Source organism: Myotis myotis, unplaced genomic scaffold, assembly GCF_014108235.1.
Source record: "Myotis myotis isolate mMyoMyo1 unplaced genomic scaffold, mMyoMyo1.p scaffold_m19_p_30, whole genome shotgun sequence".
Taxonomy (NCBI): Eukaryota; Metazoa; Chordata; class Mammalia; order Chiroptera; family Vespertilionidae; genus Myotis; species Myotis myotis.
Genome location: NW_023416336.1, coordinates 2,232,221 through 2,255,836, shown reverse-complemented (window position 1 = coordinate 2,255,836; position 23,616 = coordinate 2,232,221). Strand labels below are relative to the sequence as shown.

At 39.4% G+C, this 23,616-nt stretch overlaps 1 protein-coding gene across 7 annotated transcripts in view; it reads right to left on the bottom strand.

Annotated features, from left to right (window-relative positions):
- TMEM131 (transmembrane protein 131) overlaps positions 1-23,616 on the bottom strand; it is a 203,408-nt gene that overhangs the window by 32,205 nt on the left and 147,587 nt on the right. For 6 of the 7 annotated variants that reach the window (XM_036302291.1, XM_036302288.1, XM_036302284.1 and 3 more), the window contains 14 exons: positions 22,034-22,138; positions 20,702-20,788; positions 14,549-14,701; positions 14,377-14,452; positions 13,624-13,741; positions 11,418-11,556; positions 11,202-11,311; positions 10,463-10,529; positions 5,719-5,870; positions 5,137-5,279; positions 4,522-4,708; positions 3,277-3,462; positions 2,092-2,250; positions 907-1,487 (listed from right to left, as the gene is read on the bottom strand). In XM_036302291.1, coding sequence (XP_036158184.1) covers positions 907-1,487; positions 2,092-2,250; positions 3,277-3,462; positions 4,522-4,708; positions 5,137-5,279; positions 5,719-5,870; positions 10,463-10,529; positions 11,202-11,311; positions 11,418-11,556; positions 13,624-13,741; positions 14,377-14,452; positions 14,549-14,701; positions 20,702-20,788; positions 22,034-22,138 — 2,263 coding nt within the window. The remainder of the gene's footprint in view (positions 1-906; positions 1,488-2,091; positions 2,251-3,276; positions 3,463-4,521; positions 4,709-5,136; positions 5,280-5,718; positions 5,871-10,462; positions 10,530-11,201; positions 11,312-11,417; positions 11,557-13,623; positions 13,742-14,376; positions 14,453-14,548; positions 14,702-20,701; positions 20,789-22,033; positions 22,139-23,616) is intronic. The other variant, XM_036302285.1, reaches the window with a different exon arrangement.

Sequence of the window (23,616 nt, the reverse complement as noted above, 5' to 3'; positions counted from 1 at the left end):
GGAACTATGAGAGAATCCTCTGTTACCATGCAAAAGATAACTAACAGAGTACGCAGAACTCCAAAGCAGGGGTCAGCAAACTTTTTCTGAAAGGGCTATACAGTAAATAGTTTCAGGTTTGTGGAGCCTATGGCTTCTGTTGCAGCTACTCTGTTGTTGCAGCACAAAAGCAGCCAAAGACAATATATAAACGAATGGGTATGGCTATGTGCCAATAAAACTTATTTTACAGCCCTGACTTGTCTGGCTCAGTGGATAGAGCGTCGGCCTGTGGACTGAAGGGTCACAGGTTCGATTCCGATCAAGGGCATGTACCTTGGTTGCAGGCACATCCCCGGTGGGGGTGTGTGCAGGAGGCAGCTGATCGATGTTTCTCTCTCATCGATGTGTCTAACTCTCTATCCCTCTCCCTTCCTCTCTGTAAAAAAAAAAAAAAATGAATAAAAATATTAAAACAAAACAAAAAACAAACTTATTTTACAAAATGGGTAGTGATTTGGCTCACCAGCTGTAGTTTGCCAAACCCTGCTCTAAAGAGCAAGCTGTACAGAAATACTATTTTTGAGTTAAAATGATCTCCATTTTAGCATTGTTTTAAAAATTATTTTAATAATTGAAAACAAACTCAATCTATCATAATAACACAGGCAGCTAAAAGGAAAACAGTAGATGTCTAATAAATTTCTCAATTTGGCCAGTAATCTAAGAAACACAAGTATCTTTTATGACAAATGGCTACCTCTATTTGCATTTTGACAAGGAAGAGCTGATGTCCAATGGTGGAGAAATATCTGAGCACCTACTGAATTAGTTGTGAGTCTCAACTCTGACCACAATAGCTCCTGAGACATGCACTGGCTTTCCCCTCACGTGGTGTGCTGTTCCCACAGTGAGAACAGTGCTTACCTTTGCTTTTTGACAGTGGTGATGGTGGCTGCTCTGTAAACACGTCTAGGGCTGGGGAGTCATGGTGGTCGAAGTCTTTGTCCATGGCTTCTATGAGACTGGTGATGTCTGAGTCCTCTGAGCTGTGCCTTGTGCTGCTGGCATGTTCTGAGTGGGAAGGATGCATGAGTGGGGTGGGTGACAGCCTTCCAGACTGTGGCTCCTGGTGCTGAGGCACTGGTGGTGGTGGAGGGGGAGAGTGCTGCTCCAGCGTGCCATGGACATGGTGCTGGCTGCTGTGCTGGCTCTGTTTTGCTCCTTTGGACTTTCTGCCTGCTGCGTGACCCTGGGCCACTGTGTTCGAGTCAAGGACCAGGGTGCCTGCTTTGCTAGCAGACTGTGCAGAAGTCCTGCTAGAGGTACTGGTGCTGTTTTTGGCTCTGACATTGTTCATGTCAGCTGAGTTTCTATTGCTGTGACTGCTGTGTGGATGGACTGACGGACCACACTGCTTATGACTTCCTGCACCAGGTCGTGATGACGAGCCCCCTGGGCCACAGAACCCCCGACTATGACTGGGGTCACAGCTGAGTGTGTTCAAGCTGAAAAAAGGATGAACTGCAGTTAGTAAATAGCAACCTACAAATTCTTAGATTAAAAATAATATTTACTTAATCAGTAAAGCCATCACAGTATAAATACTCTAAAAACAACAAGAAACAAGGATACTCGTCCTAGCTGGTTTGGCTCAGTGGATAAAGCGCTGACCTGCGGACTGAAGGGCCCCAGGCTCAATTCCAGTCAAGGGCACGTACTTCGGTTGCAGGCTTGATCCACGTATGGTACTGGAAGCAACCAATCGATGTGTCTCTCTCTGTCTCTCCCCTCCCTTCTACTCTGTCTAAAAATCAATGGGAAAAAAAAAGAATAGGAATACTTTTCACAACTCTATATGGTCTGTTCTATCAAAAATTTAGAAATCAAGTCAGGGTCTAAGAATATTTTAACCTTCACCAATATAATGAAAACATGATTACTTGCTATTAGTTCTTAGTAACTGAGAGCTACATGCAGCATTTTATTAAGTAATTAGAATTAAGATCCCCTCCGCCCTGGGGAAAAATAAAAAGAAAAGGCATTTTTCATTTAATTACATCAGCCAAATCTAAACATTCTAGAGAATTTATTTCCAGCCTGTGAACATACTTTCCTTCAGATGAAATACCAATGATTCTCCTGAGATCAAATGGTCTTCCCACATCAAAGGGTGGGTTTGAGGCCTCAAAGGACAGCCGTCTTCGAAATGGCTCCCAAATTCCTTGAGCTTCTAAATAGGCCGTTCCAATGACCAAAAGAAACAGGGCACTGTGGGGACAGAGAGGGAGAACTGGGTTCATGTGTTAGTGCAAGAGTAACCCAATTTGACATTAAAGGCAGAATTTCTTGGCAAAGTACAATCCTATGTAATAAAAGGCTAATATGCAAATTGTCCCCTTGGGAGTTCGACAGCTTGCTATGACGTTGCCTGACCACTAGGTGGCGTCACGGAACAAAGGAAGGCCCCAGACAGCAACTGGCAGCCGGGGGGAGGAAGGCCCTGCCCAGCAGCCAAAAGGCCCCAATCAGCCCTGATAGCCGGCCAGGCATAGGGACCCTACCTGTGCATGAATTTCGTGCACTGGGCCTCTAGTATCATATAAAAGACAAAGATGCCTATAAAAGTTTTTAATGGGCCAGTCAAAAAACAAAGCACTATGGATAAAAGTTTGTGTACCAAATTTTTATAGAATGCCAATTTACACAAGGCTTATAAGGGGGAAGTAATTATTTGTATCAGAACAGTCACTAAAGGATACTTTCCTTTTATCAAAAGCAGGTTTTATCTTTTCTTTTAGTTTTAACTCTAGGTCAACTCTATTCCCTTAAAGGATATGTGGGTTAGACTATATCTGATTCTTAAAACACATAAAGAAATATACTGGGGGAAAAAAAGAATGCTAAGGATTTAAAAACAATTTCTAATCAGTTTTCTGTTGCTTAGGTGAGACTCCAGAAGAATACACTGTAGGGTAAATCACATATGCCCAAGTCACATAACTGATAAATTAGGAGTGTTTTTTTCCTTTAAGAAATTAACATGCACTTAATTTATATAGTGAATTGCAAAATCAGAAAGACTGTTGTTTATGGTATATGCCACCAAAAAATGCTGTTTTGACTGCTTCTACTAGACGTGGAGCAGATATATAAGCTGGACTGTGTTAGCAGGTACATAAGCTGGACCTGTTTGTTCATGGAGGACCCCTGACACTCAGAACACGACTGGCACACGGTGGGCACTCGAACAATGCCCAGTGATGCTGAATACCAACCTGGAAAGAAGACAAGTACCTCATTATTCCTGAGATGATGATATACAGAGCCAGCTCCCAGTTGGGTCTGGGTAGGGCTTCTGCACAGGTTGCTAACATATGGTACGGAAGGGATGCATTCAATATAAACACAAATTCAGAGCCACTGGCTGTTATAAACTTCAGTTCACGAATAACCCTAGATGCTGTGAAATCAGGAGTAAACCTAAAACAGAATAATGGCAGTTAAGATCAAATTTTACAAATATATTGCAAGCAGTTTAAATATACTACCAGTCCCATACGCCTTTGAAATATAACACAGAATTTCAGTGTAACACTTTTATTCACCTTCCTTATTTTAAGATGGAGAAAGTTTCCCATGAGTTTAATAACAATAACAACTATATTCTGTGGATAAGGAGAAATAACATAAAAACAATAATTTCTGAAAAAATAATTTCTGAATTATTAATTCAGAAAGTAGTTTCTGAGCTTCCTTCCCTTCCCTTCTTCTTTCTCTAAATCCACAGTTTTCCCAGGATACATTCCCAATGATGCTTTTAAAAAATGCTGTCCAAGCCCCAGTGATCTTTTCTTTGTCTCCTGCAGTCCGGCTTTCTGCCCAATTATTGTATTTTTATTTTTGTTAACTGTATGTTCCCCAACCAGACGACGTGCACCTGAGGAAAGGTGTGCTATTCCTCACTGGACCTGTTGGTGCCAAGCACTGTGCCTTACTCAGAGTGATGAATGCAGTTCCCTGTTAAGACAATGTCCACTCAAGATCATGACATTGTCATTCAATTAAGGGGACAGGTTATATTTTATTTCATAAAATTTACAACATGACAACTTATCAATTAGTTAAAATACGCTGCAACGATAACCAACACAGGAATTGAAACTGTCTTGACAAAAATCCCACATGTTCGTACATGGTACAACATGGAAAACGGCATGTATGACGTGTCTGCTTTGTTGCTGAGGCCACCAACACCTTCTGCTTTAACACAAGCCGGAAAATAATTTTGAAACTGGTTTCTAAGACTACCTCATCCACTCTGGGGTTAGAATTTTCACAATTTTGAAACCAAGCTATCAAAAAATAACTTAAACAAAGATCAAGTGAAAAACAAAACAAAAAACACCAAGTAAATACATTTGTGGATAAAGACCCTTTTTTGTAAGTATGACAACATATTTGCACCAAGTGTGAATAACTCTAGTATAAAAAGTTAATGAGAAGCTACTGACTCATTATACCTTATCAGAAAATACTTACAATATAATTATGTCTTTAGAGGCATTGGCGCTTAGTGCAAACTCTTGACAATTAACGACTTTAAAGCCATATCCCTCACATGGGTACCCACTGACTTCAATAGTTTCTATGTTAATTTGAAGTTGTCCTGTATTCTCTACTTTGAATGTTCTTTTCAATGTGAAATTCGGTTCTCTCAGCTTCAAACCTAAGGGGAGAAATACGGGGAGTGAGTGTAACTCTTGCGGCCACGTGCTCCAGGCCCAAACGATGACCAAGTTCCTTGGAACACGTCTGGTGCCCAGGAAGCACCTCCTCGTGCCGGAGCCCTGCTTTCCCAGACTCCGCAGGAAGTTCTCCACTCACAGGCCCTTTCAGATGCCAAAGTTTGATCATGCTTATCTTTTACATCAGAGTACGTCATCCAAGGCATGAAATGAATATTGGTACTTTAAATCTTTTAAGATCCAAATCAAACAACCCTGAAAGCAAGTCAGGATGTTTTCTTAAAATCTGAAGTACTCATCACTAATATGCACATGTGCACCGACAGAAATACTGTTCTTGTTTTTGGACTTATTTACTGTTGAAAGCAAATGCTGAAATTTGTGCCCAGGACCTGTTAGCAATACTCACTATCTGTACAATCTTTTAATAATGCTTCTGTGATTTTAAAGCGTAAAGAACTCCCTGGACCAGGAAGCTTGCCTGCCACCCTCAAGTTCTCGGTTGTTCCTTGTCCTTGGACCATCAGAGCATCCATCACGGTCAGGTTATTTCTATGCAAGAACAAGAATTACAGATTTTTCATCACTTCTTGGCCGTTTGGCTAAGATCAAGTAAAGAACTACAGATTTTTCTCCTATTATATTCACACAATATTTTGATCCATAATTTTTATTATTTTATAAACCACCATGTGGAAATTAATACAGTAAATTTAAGAGTGAGACATTTATACTTTAAGAATTAAAAAATATTTCCACAAAGAAAAGCAAGGGTTTTTTATTTTTAAAAGCCATACATGCACAGTAAGCACAATTCAGGTCTTTAGCTATGAACACAATCATAAAGTAACTTTCATCAGCCGTTGTGTGTCTTGGACAAAGCCAAAAAACATATCCATAAATAAATATGCAAACTCATATGGACACAAATCAAGTAAAAACTTCTACAGAAGTGCTAAAAATCACAGCGCACTCACATCCCAGGCCGTACCTGATTATGATCAGTGAGGAAACAGTTCTGTTGTGAATGGGAGTAAACTTTACTTTGACAGACCTCTTCTCTCCAGGTTTTAAAATGAGGTTCAAGATGAAATGTCGAGAGAGGCCCTCTGTGAACCCAGCTGAACTCTGCAGTGGATGAGCCTTGGGTAACAAGTGGCAGTCATTAATCAAGTCTCTGGAAAAATGTTTTTTCCTTTACCCCATCTACAGCCCAGTATCAGTATTACCAGCTTCTTGAATTGATTAAATATGTAAACATTATCTGCCACAATTTAAACACTGGTTAGCCGATAAGCAGAGCTGGGCAGCCAGTGCATTCAGCCCCCAAATGGGCTTTGTTCCCCAGGACACTGACAGGGACAGGTGTCCAAACTCTTCATGTTTGTACTAGGCATGTTTTTATATAGAGATCTTTTAATTTTGAAATATAACACACATGCAGAAAATTACACAAACCTAAAATAAATAACTCAGTGTTTTAAAAGCAAGCAAGCAACTGTGTAACCAACACCAGCACTGCAGGTCCCGCTGTCGCCGTCCCCGCCTGCCATCCCTGCTGTCCTACTCCTCCCTCTGAAGTGTCAGCTGAAGGGTCTTAAGGTTGCATCCTATATTTTATTTATGAAAATATTTCCAATTCATGTTAATCTCTGACTTTTATTCTGAAAGCTAATATAAGCACGTAATTACTGTTTCATAAACACTTGATGATTTAAGTTTAAAGAATAGCTTAGTTTAATAATCAAAATATGACTTCTTGACAGCCAGTTACAGATTATTAAAAAAATCATAGTTCACATTTCAGAATATTCTGCTCTGACGTTTAAGCAACATTAAGTTTAAGCTTTCTGTAGGAAGGGTCTGTGAGCTTCATGGCTCTGCTACTGTGTGAAAGGAAAGTGAGTTTTGTAGGATTTTTCTACTCTACTTGGCAGTTAGGTTTAATACATGCAGATCCAACTACTTGCATCGGCAGGATTCCTCAAACATAACTTAGAGTCAATGACTTAATGCAGCACACTACTTTTTAACTCTTGCATCTGAGGGCTAATTTTTTCCTGTGTCTAACATTCTTTTCCATTAATGTCTACTTAGACAACAGAATATTCTGAGTGCCCTGAATGGCTGGTAAACAAACAGGTTCCTTTTAAATAAACTCTTCTGGGTAATTGATGGACACATTTTATATTATACACTAGAGGCCCGATGCACAAAATTTGTGCAAGGGGCGAACAGCGGTTCTCAACCTGTGGGTCGCGACCCCTTTGGGGGTCGAACAACCCTTTCACAGGGGTTGCCTAAGACCATTGGAAAACACATATTGAATATATAATTACATATTGTTTTTGTAATTAATCACTATGCTTTAATTATGTTCAATTTGTAAAAATGAAAATACATCCTGCATATCAGATATTTACATTACGATTCATAACAGTAGCAAAATTACAGTTATGAAGTAGCAATGAAAATAATTTTATGGTTGGGGGTCACCACAACATGAGGAACTGTATTAAAAGGTCGCGGCATTAGGAAGGTTGAGAACCACTGGTCCAGAAGGTTGTCCAGACAGTCGTTCTACTGTTTGGTCTAATTAGTATATTAGCTTTTTATTATATAGGATATATTCCCAACTAACATTAGCTAATATAAACTTTGAGGACTTGGGAAAACCTGAGGATGTTGTGATGCCTCAGAGACAGTGTTAAGGGCCTCCAACATTCTCTATCATTATGTAGTACAGTGGGGCCTTGACTTACGAGTGTCCTGACTAACGAGCTTTTTGAGATACCAGCTGTCTCTAGGCCGATTTTTTGCATTGAGTTGACAGAGTAATTTGAGTTAACGAGCTCCTTAACGAGCTCGGTCTCGGAACGAATTAAACTTGTAAGTCAAGGCCCCACTGTAGTGGTTTTCACAGAGTGACAACACTGACCCTTGGGATGCTCAGAGATCTTGCAGGGTATCCAGTGTCTGAACTATTTCCCTAATACTGGCAGAACTAGCAGACTTTTTCAGTGTTTTGACATCTGTACTGATAACTCAGCGAAAGCAATGGTGGGTAAACCTGCTGACCCTTTTGCACAAGGCAAGGCAGTAGTATCAAACTTTCTGAGAAGCCAGTCTTCTTCCCTGTGTGTACTTGTAGTTAAGAGAAGCAAGTTCTTGCCCTCACCAGTATGGCTCAGTGGATAGAGCATCAGCCTGAGGACTGAATGGTCCCAGGTTCGATTCCGGTCAAGGGCACATGCCCAGGTTGTGGGCTTGATCCCCGGTGGGGGGCATGCAGGAGGCAGCCAACCAATGATTCTCTCTCATTATTGATGTTTCTATCTCTTTCTCCCTCTCTCTTCCTCTCTGAAATCAATAAAAATATATTATAAAAGAAAAAAGAGAGAGAAGCAAGTTCTGGATTCAGCAATAATAAATATCAATCTTATTAAATCTCAACCCTGGACACATGTCTTTGTAATATTCTGGGGGATAAAACGAGAAGTTTGTATAAAGTACAATTGCTGCATTAGGCTCTCCATTGTCTTGAAAAGCTAGTGTTTAAGATGTAAACTGAACTCACTGCTTTTCTCATGGAACACCATTTAATTTTGAGAAAATGACTTGACAAGCAAACTATGGTTATTCAGATGGGGTGTTTGGTAGACATTTTCACGAAAATGCAGTGCCTTTGTCCCTTCAGGGAAAACAACTGAAGTATTTATTGCCAACGATAAAATTTCAGGATATGAGCAGATTTTGGAAACAAGGTATCATACATCAAAAAGAGATCAAAAAGTCAAGTTAGCATGGGTGTTAAGGGAAGAGTTAGGGAGAATCAGGACAGCTTCAAAAGTGAAGGCTTCCCAGCCAGCAGGGCGCCATGAACAGGATGTTTAGGGATGGATGTGGTATGTGGTAGGACAGAATGAAAGGCATGGAGACCTTGAGACTTCTCAGTTTGCACAAGGCTTTAGTTCCACGTGCTCATCTCCTGACTGATATATACCCTGTACAGTAAGGTCTTACAACATGAGTGATTAGTGGCTGTGTATCCTGACCTGTATGACAGAGAATATTTTCTCTGGAACAAATCAGTTTATGTAAAAATTTATTAATTCAAGATTGATTGAAAACTATGCATACTATTGTGCTAAAGTATAAATACAGCCAGCCATGGGTCTGGCACTCATGGAGCTTAGAATTTTATTAGCAATTATCCAAAATAAACATTTAAATGACCACGCACAATATTTTGAGGTTTAATAAAGCATATTATGTACTAGCATATACCTCACTGTCCTGATGCATAAGCCTGTATTGTGAACAGGGAGCCACTGTTAAGAACAGAATATAAAGAAACAATGGTTTCCTAGAGGCAAACGTGTCAGACAAGGGTGCACTTCATTGCTCTATTTGTTTAATCTGCATGCAGAACATATCACACGAAAAATTGGACTATACTCAGAGGAAGGAGTGAAAATCAGTGGAAGAAATGATAAGATATGCATATAATACCAACTTACTGGCAGAAAGTAGTAACGATTTGAAACAACTTTCAATGAAAGTGAAAGAAGAAAGTGCCATAGGACTACATTTGTACATCAAGAAGACAAGAATGATAACTACAGAAGAAATATACAACTTTAATGTAGACAATGAAATTGTTAAAAGATTTTGCTGGTTCAGTCATCAACTAAGATAGACACTGCATCCAAGAAATCAAGAGAAGGCTGAGACTCAGAGGGCAGCAATGGAAGCATTAGATTACCAAGAGCAAAGATGCGCCATTAGAGCCCTCATATTCCCAATAACTATGTACCGATGTGAAAGTTGGACAGTGAAGAAGGCTGATAAAAAACAACAACAACATGGAGCTTAGCCAATGTGGCTCAGTGATGGAATGTTGACCTATGAACCAGGAGGTCATGGTTCAATTCCTGGTCAGGGCACATGCCCAGGTTGTGGGCTCGATCCCCAGTGGGGGCGTGCAAGAGGCAGCTGATTGATGTTTCTCTCTCATCAATGTTTCTATCTCTATATCCCTCTCTCTTCTTCTCTCTCTAAACATCAATAAAAACATTAAAAAAAACCCCAAACAAACCATGGATTCATCTGAAATATGGTGTTGGAGAGCACTATGGATATTGTGACAGGAAGACGAACAAGTGGGCTCTAAAGCAAATTAAGCCTGAAACATCACTGGAGACAAAAATGACAACTGAAGCTGTCCTACTTTGGGCACATCATGAGAAGACAGGGCTCTTTCCAAAAGGCAATTGTGCTGGGAAAAGAGGCAGCAGGAAAAGAGGAAGACCAAGCATGGGATAGACTGACTCCATAAAAGAAGCGTAGGCTGAGTCTACAGAAGCTGAGCAGGGCACTGAGCACAGGACCTGACGGACGTCACTCACCCATGGGGTCAGCACTAGTTTGTGCAGAGAACACACACACACTTCATCAATAGAGTCTCTGAATTTCTAGTAGCTGTTATTATAAATAATCATGGCCTTAATGTTCAATGACCACAAACAGGAATCTTCTACCCAGTGTGCTTCACGTTGATCTAAATCCTACCTATTCTGCCTGTGTTTTTACCTCTAGAACCATTACTGACTATCCTGACTTCTTAGGTAACTTGCCCTTCAGCCAAATTGAATAGGTAATAGTTTTCCTTCACATGAACACTGATCACGTTACAGAAATATTTCTGTGAAATAGTATAAAGTTTCAATACTTACACTGTTTCTGAAGACTTGGAATTCTAGTGTTCTTAAATCTATCTTTGCCATCTTACTCAAGTTAAACCTAAAATAAAAATGTATACATATTTCTGTGTAAGCAGCATCATAATTAAATGGATGACAGAGTAATTATCAAGTCTGTGCTTTATTTGCAAATTATCTTTTGGAAGATTTGAGATCACTATTTTATCAGATTAATAGCCTTTAAAAATTAATAGCCACAACTTACAGTCAATGTTTTGCTCACTTTTAAAAGTAAAATATTTCAAAGGTTCCATTTGCTTTCTTTATAATTTTGTAGGAAGACCTTCTACATCGCTTTTTCTTATCTTAAACTGAAATGAGCTCCCATACACAAACAAGGTTGAAGCTCAATTTCTGGTCAGTGCCCACACCTAGGTTGCAGGTCTGATCCCCATTTGGGGCATGTACAGGAGGCAACCAATTGATGTTAGAGTCTCTCTCATATCGGTGTTTCTCTCTCTTTCCCCTCCTCTAAAATCAATAAACATATCCTTGGATGAGGATTAAAAAAAAAAAGTTGTATACTTAAAAAAATAAACACAAAAAACTGAAAATTTTTCCATTTGCTTAACATAGTACCAATCTCTCTTCCCAGAATCTCCTCTCAACTTTAATTACAGACCCGCAATTTCTTTAAGCCCAATCTATTACTGGATGAGCTGGTAAAGTGAGTATTCAATCAAACATTTTGATTACCTGAAGAAGTGCTTACCTTGATATTAACTTATCTACAAAGACTGAAGGATTGGAATATAAAGCCAGAGGAATAAATTGAATGTAAACAGGAACATCTGCAGGATTTTCTAAAGTAATCTCTTCTTCCTTAAATAAAGCAACCAAACAGTAAATGAAAAATCCATAGTTAAGAGTCGATATTTTATAAACCTACTATGTACTTCCAAAACCCGACGTTGCTTTGAATACTTACTGAAGAGCAGTTGGTATTAGTGAGTGGGAATGTCAGGAGCCGGGGTGAGCTAAGTATGGAAGGCCAGGAGAGCTCGGCAGTGATTTTTGATAGTATATTTTTTTGAAGGTCTGTATTTACTTCAAATAAAGCACTCAATCTAGAAAAAACAATGTTATAAGCCACTGGATCAAAATGAAGTATGAGTTCTCTAAAAGCAATTCTATCAGGCTTGTGTGCTTGAGGAATTTTATTCTGGCTCTGGATAAACACGGCTTTATTTGCTCTAACATCTCACTATGCTTTAATAGAGATGTATAAAGTTGTTTCTATTTTGGCACAAAGAGCTGCCAAAATATGTCCTACTGATCACCTGTACTGTTTTTTCACTGAGTATGTAAAGAAAAAGACAGGCAGATAACATGATGTACGGGGATCCCAAAGGGTCTTGCCTGCCTAGCGGGAAGATCTGAACACTAAGAGCAGGGTGCTAAGAACATGTTTAGTAGAACTAGTGAGAAGGCAGTACACTGCTTGGCATATAGTTTCCCTCCCTTGAGATAAAAATCAAAATCCTACATGCGATGAAGACATCAGTTGCAAGGAATCCATAGGAGGGCTTTGTGCAGATATATGTAATGTTATCAGCAACATTCGGGACTCATTTGAATATTTCCCTACACATGAATGTTTGTAAATAAGCTGTTTAGAGCTCAGAACACATTTCCTAAGCAAACAATAGTATAAATGGGGCTAAGGTCCCTGAAGCCCAAACACTGAAGCCTATTTTAACCCTAAACAATACCAAATTATGGCATTGCAATATTGGTAAGGGCATAGGTTTTATAAGACTAGTAAAAAGCTCTAGCTAGTTTGGCTCAGTGGCTAGAGTGTTGGCCTGTGGACTGAAGGATCCCAGATTAGATTCTGGTCAAGGGCATGCTGCTAGGGTTGCAGGCTCGATCCCCAGTATGGGGCGTGCAGGAGGCAGCCGATCAATGATTTTCATCATTGATGTTTCTCGCTCTCTCTATCTCTCTCCCTCCTTTCCTCTCTGAAATCAATAAAAAAAGTATTAAAAAAAAAAAAAAGACGAGTAACAGAAATTCTCTGTAACGTACACACTAACAGGTACCACAGAGGCAGGAGCAGGAAGCATGCCCTGCTACTATGCACCTGGGTCCTGGAGGCACAGGGAGACAGGGAGCCCAGGTCTTTAGCAGTGGAATGCTGGGCACACAAAGAGGAAGGCAAGGGGTGTCAGCAGGTGGGAGGCAATGAGGTTCCTTGTCAGCTGAGCCTAGGGCAGCACTCTAAGTTACTAATTCATAATTGAATGTTAATTTGGAGACTGCCTGTATATTACAATGTCCACTATGGAAATTTAGGAGACCAATAAGTGTTTCAATCAGTGTTCTTTTAGTGAGTTCATTGTCTCTCTGTACTTATTTTAACCATATGAAAGTAAAAATTTAACTTTTTGCTTTAAGAAAACTTTTTACAGCAGATAGTTCAGATAATCAGATTTAACTGTTAGTGGTTTGAAAATGTTATAGTACAATAAATTGCAATATCTTGATACATTTCAAATTAGCCAAATGAGAATAACAGTTTTCATCAGTTGTCATATTATCATCATTCTAGAAAATTCTCTTCTGAAGTAACTGAAAAGATCACATTTCTATACGGTCTGTTTTTGAATACAGGTGCAGTAGATTTGTAATTAGCATGTTTTCTACCTGCCGAAGACATGCTGAGCCCACTGGAACTGGGCCTTGTGTACCCCTAACAGCCCAGCATTTCCAAAAGGTGGTCTTTCCACTATGACCACATACACACTCGGTCTCCTACTATGGGATTAAACCGAGAACATGTTTTCCTTGCCTTTAATGGAGGTCAGTAGTAGACAAAAACTTTCTTATGCAAATGGATGTGTCTGAAGTGAACACTGTTGTCATCCTACATAAAGACAACTTCAAATAGTTTCTTTGAAGTATCTAGAATGATGGAGTAAAGAGAAAAATGGTAGTGTGTATATTTCTGAGCAACATACAATTAAAATGGCAATTCAAGATGCCTCATTAATAATTTTCTGAGGATTAGAATATTTTCTTAGCTATAGTAAAGTAAAATAACCTAATATAAAAATAATATTTAGGAAGTAACATCAACTGAGACGCTTTGAACTTGTATAGGTAGTCAAAATACTTAAAGCAAAACCACTCACTTATGACCTGAGTTTTCCTTTATTCCCATCCATCCTTTGAATAGGCTTTGATGCAAATCCCAGTCCGCATCCCATGTATCTTCCTGCATGGCTACCCCAGGCTGCAATTTGGGTTCAGCTAAAACAGGGAACGTAAGTTATTATTATTAATTTTTAATTAATTTTAGAGAGAAAGGAGGGGGGAGAGAGAAACACTGATTTGTTGTTCCACTTATTTGTGCATTCATTGGTTGATTCTTATATGTGCTCTGACCGGGGATTGAACCTGCAACCTTGGTGTATCAGGATGCTCTAATCAACTGATCCACCACTAGCCAGGGACAGTGGTATGACATACTCACCCTACATCTAATCCATTTGCCAATTTTCCTTCAAATGATTTCTACAGCCCAATACATAGAGTGATTTTACAAATGGCAGCCTTCATTAAAGAATATTTTGTGCCCCTGGCCAGGGTTTCTCAATGGTTAGAGTGTTAGGCAGCACACCGAAGGGTCTCTGGTTTAATTCCCAGTCAAGGGCATGTAGCTGGGTTTTGGGTTTGTTTCCTACCCCCAGTTGAGGTGAATGCAGGAGGCAACCAGTCCATGTCTTTTTCACATTGATGTTTTTCTCCCTCCCAACCCCCCCGCTTTCACTCTCTCTGAAAGGCAATGGAAAAAATATCATGTGAGAATTAACAAAACAAAAAAAAAAGAAAAAAAAGAAAGAAAAAGAATATTTTCTGGATAGTGAAACAGCAAGGTAACTTACATTTGGACAAAAAAGGCAAGCCAACATAGCAATGATCTCCACACTGCAGTCCAGGATCAAAATAAATGTTTGCAATCTATGAAGAAGCACAGGAGATTCATGAATCCCAAGTCCACAGAAGGTCATAATAAAACACTCACGAATGGGAATTCTTAATTAGAACATGTCAAACCTTTGATTTTTTCCCTGGCTCCAAGTCTTCTTTATTGGCCCGTAATCGTTTGTAGTAAAACCGCCCATCTTCTGACAAAGATCGAATTTGCTGTATCTTTACCTTCTGTGAGAAGGAGTTCATTATACTTAAACTCTGATGAACTACTTTCCCCTGAAGGAAGAAAACAAACAAACAAACAAACAAAGTCATTTGTATATGGTTGGACTTTCTTACAACATACACTTAAGTGCCAGTAGACATCTCTCTAGGAAACCAAAGCTCAGAGGACATTTAGAATGTTCATCACTTGATACTTCCTAAATTTATAATCGAGCTCTTATCAGCAGCATGCCTCTTTCTATGATACGGTACCAGATTTTAAGTAAAGAATTGTGTAATTTAAATAATTCATTATTTAAAATTAAATCTTTATTGTTCAGATTATTACAGTTGTTCCTCTTCCCCCCCCCCCAAAGCTCCCCTCCACACCGCCCTCTGCCCTTACTCCCCCCAACACCCCCCCGTCCTCATCCATAGGTATACGATTTTTGTCCAGTCTCTTCTCATACCCCCCTCACTCCTTTCCCCCCGAGAATAGTCAGTCCACTCCCTTTCTATGCCCTTGATTCTATTATATTCACCAGTTTATTGTTCATCAGATTATTTATTCACTTGATTTTTAGATTCACTTGATAGATGTGTATTTGCTGTTCATAATTTGTATCTTTACATTTTTCTTCTTCTTCCTCTTCTTAAAGGATACCTTTCAGCATTTCATATAATACTGGTTTGGTGATGATGAACTCCTTTGCTTTTTCTTATCTGTGAAGCTCTTTATCTGACCTTCAATTCTGAATGATAGCTTTGCTGGGTAAAGTAATCTTGGTTGTAGGTTCTTGCTATTCATCACTTTGAATAATTCTTGCCACTCCCTTCTGGCCTGCATAGTTTCTGTTGAGAAATCAGCTGACAGTCGTATGGGTACTCCCTTGTAGGTAACTGACTGTTTTTCTCTTGCTGCTTTTATGATTCTTTCTTTGTCTTTTGCTCTTGGCATTTTAACTGTGATGTGTCTTGGTGTGGTCCTCTTTGGATTCCTTTTGTTTGGGGTTCTCAGCGCTTCCTGGATTTGTAAGTTTATTTCTTTCACCAGGTAGGGGAAGTTTTCTGTCATTATTTCTTCAAATAGGTTTTCAATATCTTGCTCTCTCTCTTCTTCTGGCACCCCCATAATTCGGACGTTGGTTCGCTTGAAGTTTTCCCAGATGCTCCTTACACTATCTTCATATTTTTGGATACTTTTTTCATTTTGCTTTTCCAGTTGGGTGTTTTTTGCTTCTTCGTATTTAAAATCTTTGACTTGACTTTTGCAATCTTATAGTCTGCTGTTGGATCCCTGTATATTATTCTTTATTTCAGTCAGTGTATGCTTAATTACTAGTTGGTCCTTGTTCATATCCTCGAGGGTCTCACTAGATTTCTTGAGGGTCTCACTAAATTTATCGGCGGTTTCTAGAAAATTCTTGGAAAACCTTGTAAGTTTGGTTTTGAACTCTATATCCAGTAGTTTGCTTTCCTCCATTTCTGTCATTTGTGACTTGTTTCTTTGTCTCCGCATTTTTTATGCTTCCCTGTGTTGATAGAGTGGCTTTCTGTGTTAGGTGTTCTATAGGGCCCAGTGGCTCAGCCTCCCCAATTACCTGAAGTGGACACTCTTGGTCCACCCCTTTGTGGGCTTTGTGCACAGTCTTGTTGTAGTTAAGCCTTGATTGTTGTAGGTATCACTGGGAGGAATTGACCTCCAGGCCAATTGGCTGTGAGAATCAGCTGTGTCTGCAGTGGGAGAACTTCTGTGCTGGAGACACCCTTATGGGGCAAGACTTGCTTCAGTGGGGCTTTGGTGCTCACTGAGTTTGCCCCCTGAGTGTGTCCCTTATGGATCTGAGGAGTTGTAATCTGGATGGTCCCACTCTGACCACTGGGTACACTGGCTCATGGATCTCTAAGGAGGTGCTAATTTAGCCTCTTCCTGAGGCTACCCAGCAGGAGCTACAGAGAGATCTGCAGATTCCTCTTCTTTGCTTGGGATTTGGAGGTGCCCAGATGAGGCCCAGCTGTGAAGCAAGGAAGCTGCTGTGGGGCCTTGGGCCTTCTTTTGGAAGTTCTGGGTCTCTCTGACCCAGCTGCAGTTTGTTAGGTAATTTTAGATTGCAAAGGGCCAGGCCATTCATATGCAAAAGCCTCTGCGCTCAGCTTGGGTGGGGTGGGGTCTCAGGGAATCAACAGGGTGGAGCAAACAGCTATGTCTGCTCCTCAGTCCTGCCTTAAGAGGCCCCTCTTCTCAGTGTCCGGGTAATCGCTGCAAGCACCTCTGAGAGAAAGCCGCCTTCGAGTTCTGACCAATGCCAGACAGTCCAGTTTCTCCCCGTATGAATCTGGGTCCCCTGAGACTCGCCCGGAACTGGGGTTCAGAGCAGTCGGGAGCTTGTGTCTCCCTCCCGATTGAAAAAGACAACCTCGTCCTCAGTTGCCAGCCCTTTCCGCGCGCGCCTCCGTACCTCTGCACTTTACTTCCGCACGTCCTCTGAGTCTCAGTGTGCTTTTCTCTTTCCTTCTAGTTGTAGAATTTCCACTCAGCCAGCCTTCCTGTGGTTCTGGATAATGTCCGTTTTGTCTTTTAGTTGTATTTTTGAAGTGGTTGTGTGAGGCAGCAATTTCAGGTGTTTACCATGCCGCCATCTTGGTTTCTTCCTCCACTGATTTTTTCTTAAATAATTCTTATTTAGAATCATTTTATAGTCTTTTACTTTCTTTTGTTTGAAAACAGAATTTTTTATTCTTATAAACTAAATCTTAGCTATTTAAAGAAGGATCTAAGACAGTGATGGCGAACCTTTTGAACTCCGGGTGTCAGCATTTTGAAAAACCCTAACTTAACTCTGGTGCCGTGTCACATATAGAAATTTTTTGATATTTACAACCATAATAAAACAAAGATTTATATTTTTGATATTTATTTTATATATTTAAATGCCATTTAACAAAGAAAAATCAACCAAAAAAATGAGTTCGTGTGTCACCTCTGACACGCGTGTCATAGGTTCGCCATCACTGATCTAAGATGTTCTTTCCCAGTGGTCTAATATTTGGTATTAAAAGACACAGAAGTTAAGAGGATGCACAGAAAAAGAGTTGGACGATGGTAAACTTAAGACTAATACTCATCATTTAAAGTCTAGCCAGAGTAAATGCAGTAGAAAGATGTTAGAGGGCAGGAATGCTGCTGAGTCCTGGCTTGGCCTCTAATCAGCTGTGTCTTCTAGGCAGTTACCTAGTCTTCCAGTCCCTGTAAGAACTACTTCTCCCATGTCCATGTCTTGTTTTGCAAGGGTATGTTGAGGATCAAAATAGCAGATATAAAAGTTCATTTTACAATGGTATTCAAATACTAAGAATTAAACTATGAGTTATTGGAAATGTTTATTTATTTTTTGTTTTTGTTGTTAATCCTCACCTGAGGATATTTTTCCATTGATTTTTAGGGAGAGTGGAAGAGAGAGGGAAAGACATAGAGAAGCATTGATGTGTAAGAAAACACATTGATTGGTTGCCTCCTGCACATGCCCTGGCCAGGGTCTGGGCTGGGAAGGAGCCTACAACCAAGGTACGTGCCCTTGACCGGAATAGAACCCGGGACCCTTTAGTCCACAGGCTGACACTCTATCCACTGAGCCAAACCAGCAAGGGCTGAAATGTTTATTCTCAAGTATTGTTTTCAGTTAGCTCCTGTATTCTCCATCTGATGAAAGACTTTACAGCATTTGGTAATCGTTATAGATTGAATGTTTGTGTCACCCCCAAAATTTATGTTGAAAGCTAACCCCCAAATGTGATGGTATTTGGTGATGGGGCCTTTGAGATGCAATTAACTCATGAGGGTAGAAATCTAATGAATGGAATTAGTGCCCTTAAAACAGGGGTGGGGAACCTCTTTCCTGCCAAGGGCTATTTGTATATTTACAACATCATTCACTGGCCATACAAAATTATCAACTTAAAAATGAGCCTGCTATGTTTGGTCAAACATTTAATGAACTCACCCTACTGCCTTGGCAGGGCCAGACCAGACGTCCCCACCCTGCCTTAAAAGGAGCGACAGAACCTTGCCCTTCCTCTTTGCTCTTTGGCTAAGTGATAACACAGTGAGGAGATGGCCATCAGCAAAACCAAGAAGAGGCCTGCACAGTACGAGGACCTTCTAAGTGCCTTGATCTTGGACTTCCCAACCTTTGGAACTGTGAGAAATCAATGTTTGTTGTTTAAGCCACCCAGTCTATGGAATTTGTTATAGCAGCTCAAGTAATATCAAGTTAATTGGTAATTTCAAGCAATTAGCTGGTCTTGTAAGCCACCTGAAGATAGATATCTGAAAGCTTAATCTAAAGTAGTTCAAAACCAGCACCTTGTTTTTATATAGATGTTTTCTCATTTACTGCAGGATTTATGTACTGATTAAGGAGATCATTGATGGAAAAGGCAACTGAAGGAACTGATCCTTTTGGATAAGTAATGAATTCAAGAGTTCTGTACAGTCAGTGCAAAGTGGAATGACAAAATAAAGCTTTTAAGTAAGACCCAATCGTAAATGTGCTGAACCTTTTAAATCAAAAATTGTATTTTTAAGCAGCTAAGATCTGAATTTAAGTGTTATTTCACGTAGCATTAAGATTTTTACAATGTACTGTTTTCTTAACCTGCCATGTCTCCTACCACAAAATAAAATACACACATTTGCCCTGATGTGCCCTGAACTGACTGAATCATCTTCCTGCAAAAGGCAGTGGCCATCTCCTGACTTTTGCATCCCTTTTCTCCTATTGTCCAGGCTCAAACTCTAAGTCATATTTTTGACTCCACTATCTGCCAGCCTACCCACATTTGCTTCAGTTAATCCCCTCAGCGGTTCTCAACCTGTGGGTCGCGACCATCGGAAAACACATATAGCGTATCAGATATTTACATTATGATTCATAACAATAGCAAAATTACAGTTATGAAGTAGCAACGAAAATAATTTTATGGTTGGGAGTCACCACAACATGAGGAACTGTATTAAAGGGTCACGGCATTAGGAAGGTTGAGAACCACTGCCTTAGAATATTAAAGAATAGTTCAAATGATTCTTGCCTATGTTCTCTTCTCCATCATTTTGCTCCTTCTTCACCCACCATCTACTAAGTGCCTACTACTGGGGATAAAAGATCCCTCCATTCCTTTCCTAGAGCATCTTAGAGTCTCATTGGGGAGACAAACACAAAGGCAATATTTATAGCACAATGTGAAGCTTGCTGCGAGAGAGGTAATTTCAAATCATTCCAAGATCACACATACAACAACTAGTACTGTCTAGTGGAGTCAAGACATCTTCAGAGAGGAGATGACAAGAAAACTGAATCTGGAAAGATAAGAAGTTCTTTGAAGGCAGACTTACAGCCACATCTCTCCCCTCCATACTTTCATGTGGACTCTGGCCAGTCTAAGGTTGGCTTCCAGGCACTATATTGTTACTTCCATATGTATTCTGACAAAGAGCCAATCCTGAAAGCTCAGCTCTGATGATGTCAACCCTCTGCTCAAAAACTTCAGATTTTTATGAATTTAAAGGTACTCATTTTAATTTTTTTTTACTATCACTCCAACATAACATTCCATCTCTACTCTTGTCAAACTAGACAAATGACGAATGCCTAAAGCTCTCTCGGACTTTACTGCTCTATCTTTACCAGGGTGTTCCCTGAGCCCTGAATGCAAGTTCTTGCCACCCCTGGCCTATCCCTGCAGAAGACGATCTGAGCCGGTTCACACAGCACCTTCATCCATCAGGTATGCGTTTCTCTCATGGTGTTCTATGTTTACACCTCTTAGAGCAATTTCTACATCCTGCTTCACATCTCTGAATCATGGGCCCATTTCCTATTCTAAATGGAAAGCTTCTTGAGAAGGAACCATTTCAGACTCCTCTTTGAATCTCCTACAAAATCTGGTATAAAGTCTTACCTTAAAATAAGCAATTAATAGAGAATAAATAATTTTTCTGTTGAATTTGAGGAACAGAGGTAAAGACAAAGAAAAAAAATGAGCAAGAAAACGTCATTAAATTAATTGTCTTACTGGGAAGGATGGTGGAAGGACCATATGCTTTGGGAAGCAAGTCAGTGAACCCACAGCGATCACAGCCTTCACAGGAATCGTTAGGATCTGGGGAGTGAAAGGCAGACCATAAGGAAGTATTTAAGTCTGAGGTTGATCCTGACCGTTACTGCATTATTTTTTGGTATTAAAACAACTCATTTTGGGACTTACATTAGCAATAACCAACTCTTACGCAATATTAAAAACCACTATGGTACTGTTTAATCTGACCAATGTACTCCATAAAATGCACTGAAATACAAGCAATTTCCATGTATCTCACAGTGATTCATTAAAAACATGGTAAACAAGACCAAACAATGGAGAAGAAATAAAGAATAGATTTTTTTTTTTGTAAATCATAATAATTAAAAAAGGAAAGTCAAATTGTACTCCTAAAACAATGCATGGAAAATCCAGTGTTTTCTAGAGTTATACACCTTTATATTTTTCATATATAGTAATAAGTTAACATAACCTAATATAAAAAATGAGTTAAACATTCCATATTAAAAAAAAAATTTTAATCCTCACCGAGGATATTTTTTTCCCCATTGATTTTTAGAGACAATGGAAGGGAGGGAGGAGAAGAGGGGAAGAGAGAAAGAGATGTGAGAGAGACACATCGACTGGATGCCTCCCAGCCAACACTCTAACCACACTGGCCAGGGCTAAACACTCCAGATTTTGAATCTTAACTCAGACTCATTTGTAACTCACAAAGATATTTGTCCAAGGTAACTTTTCCTAATTTTTATTTTCATCCATATTAACAAAAACTTATCTTAGCCATGAAATATAATTATTTCTATCATGAGTGATAAACATGAATTCCACAGATTTAATTTGATATTTTCCTAACAAATAATTTATTATTAAATGTTTATTCTCAATTAGTTTTCTTTCCTGTGGGGCTGAATGTGCTGAAAACAGGTAGGAGAACAAGGGTAGCAATACACTGAATTTAGCAATGCACAACTTCCCAAAGAGCGTTTCAATGTTAAAAATTAATATATTTAGGCCTGGCACAGATACATACATTAAAATTTTGTCTGTGATGTAGAATGACTCATATAAGCACTCATGAGACCAATATTCTCTAAACCAGTGGCTGCCAACCTTTAGGCCCTCACGGACCACTAAGTGGTCCACAGACCACCGGTTGGTGACTGCTGCTCTCAACTATTCTCAAAAGCTCAGTTTTTAAGGTATAAAATAGGTAAACTATAACTTTATGGGTAAATATAGTTCTGTTTATATAAAAACAACAAAAACCCTCAATGATTCTGAAAGCACTCATAAAGTCCTTACCTCATAATCTGTTGTGATCTGTATGGCTCCATCATGAATCCCTTCCAGATTTTTTGCAGTAAGCTTGACTCTGAACACTGCAAAATAGCCTGGGGCTAGTATCACCTGTATGTAGCAGAAATGACAATTATTCATCAGTCTTGCTAGTTGAAGTTCCCATTAAAATGAAAAAGATTATAGTGATAAACTGACTTCTGAATCCTAACATATACAAGGATGACACTGAGTTACCATATCATGTATAAATATCTTAAAACAATGCCCATCCTTGGCTTTTATCTACATTTATTCCATGTGCCACTTAGAAAACTGGATCCTTGAGGAACAGAGTCCCAACTGCCAAGGTGGGGCCGGGAATAGTCTGCAAGCACTCCCCAGGTGCCTGCATGGAGCAGAGGGACACAGCCTTCAGCCACATTAGGGCACAGGTACATACAGAGTTGGTTCTGCCATGATGATAATCATGTCTTCAGAGCAAACGAGATTGAGTTATATAAAAACATCAAATACCATGGAAAGGAAGAGTTACGCAATACAAATTTGGAAGAAGAATGGGGGCCTTCTTTGTTTGCTCAAGCTATTTACTGATGTTTCTGACACTTAATCTTTTCAATTGTGGAATTAAAAAACAAACAAACACCCAACTAAACCATGAAATTCATTTTGTGAAGTTATATTTTAGATCTTAGTAGTTGTACTTACATCAAGACAACAAATGTTGATAGACCAAATATATTCACTTTCCCATTTTTAGAAGCATTTCTGTGTTGGTTTTCTGTGATTCTAATATTTTCATCATGATTTTATAACTACCCAAGTCAGAACACAGGTCTGAAGAGCAGAGAATGTTGGCAATGTGTGTTTTATAAGGTACAGAATGCTAATTTAGCTCACAGGTTTGGCTTTTTAGAAAACAGTTGAAAGATTAGGCATTACAAACTTTAAAAAAGTCATTTTTGGAGATTCTATTTTGAAGTTCACCTTAGCACAACAGTCAGGGTTCATAAAAATGATCTGTTTGTCCCTTGTTTTATATTTATAGTTTTTAAAACTTTTGGTTTTGTTTTTTAACCCTTTTCAGTCCAACCTCGAGGCTGATTCGACAGACCAGGCGCTAGGAGCAGATCCAACATCGAGCAATAAGAACATTAAAAAGTTCAACATTCAATCCCATCAATTAATTTGGACCAGACTGTTTGAATTCCAAAAATAACATTGGACTGCAAAGGGTTAAAATATGTTTTTATTGATTTCAGAGAGAGGGAGAAGGAGAGTGGGGTAGAAACATCAATGACGAGAATCACCTATCTGCTGCTTCCTGCACCCTCCACACTGGGGATCGCGCCTGCAGTCTAGGCATGTGCCCTGACTGGGAACTGAACCTCACCTCGTGGTTCATGGGCCGATGCTCAATCACTGAACCACATCGGCCAGGCTATAGTTATAGTTTTATTTAAAAATAAATTCTAAAACCCTAAATTGTCAAACAGACTTTATGTTGTTAAGTGGATCTCTCAAATTTAAATAGTATGTGTTACATATGCTATTTACTGCTAGGAAATAATCCAGATTTCTAAAATTAT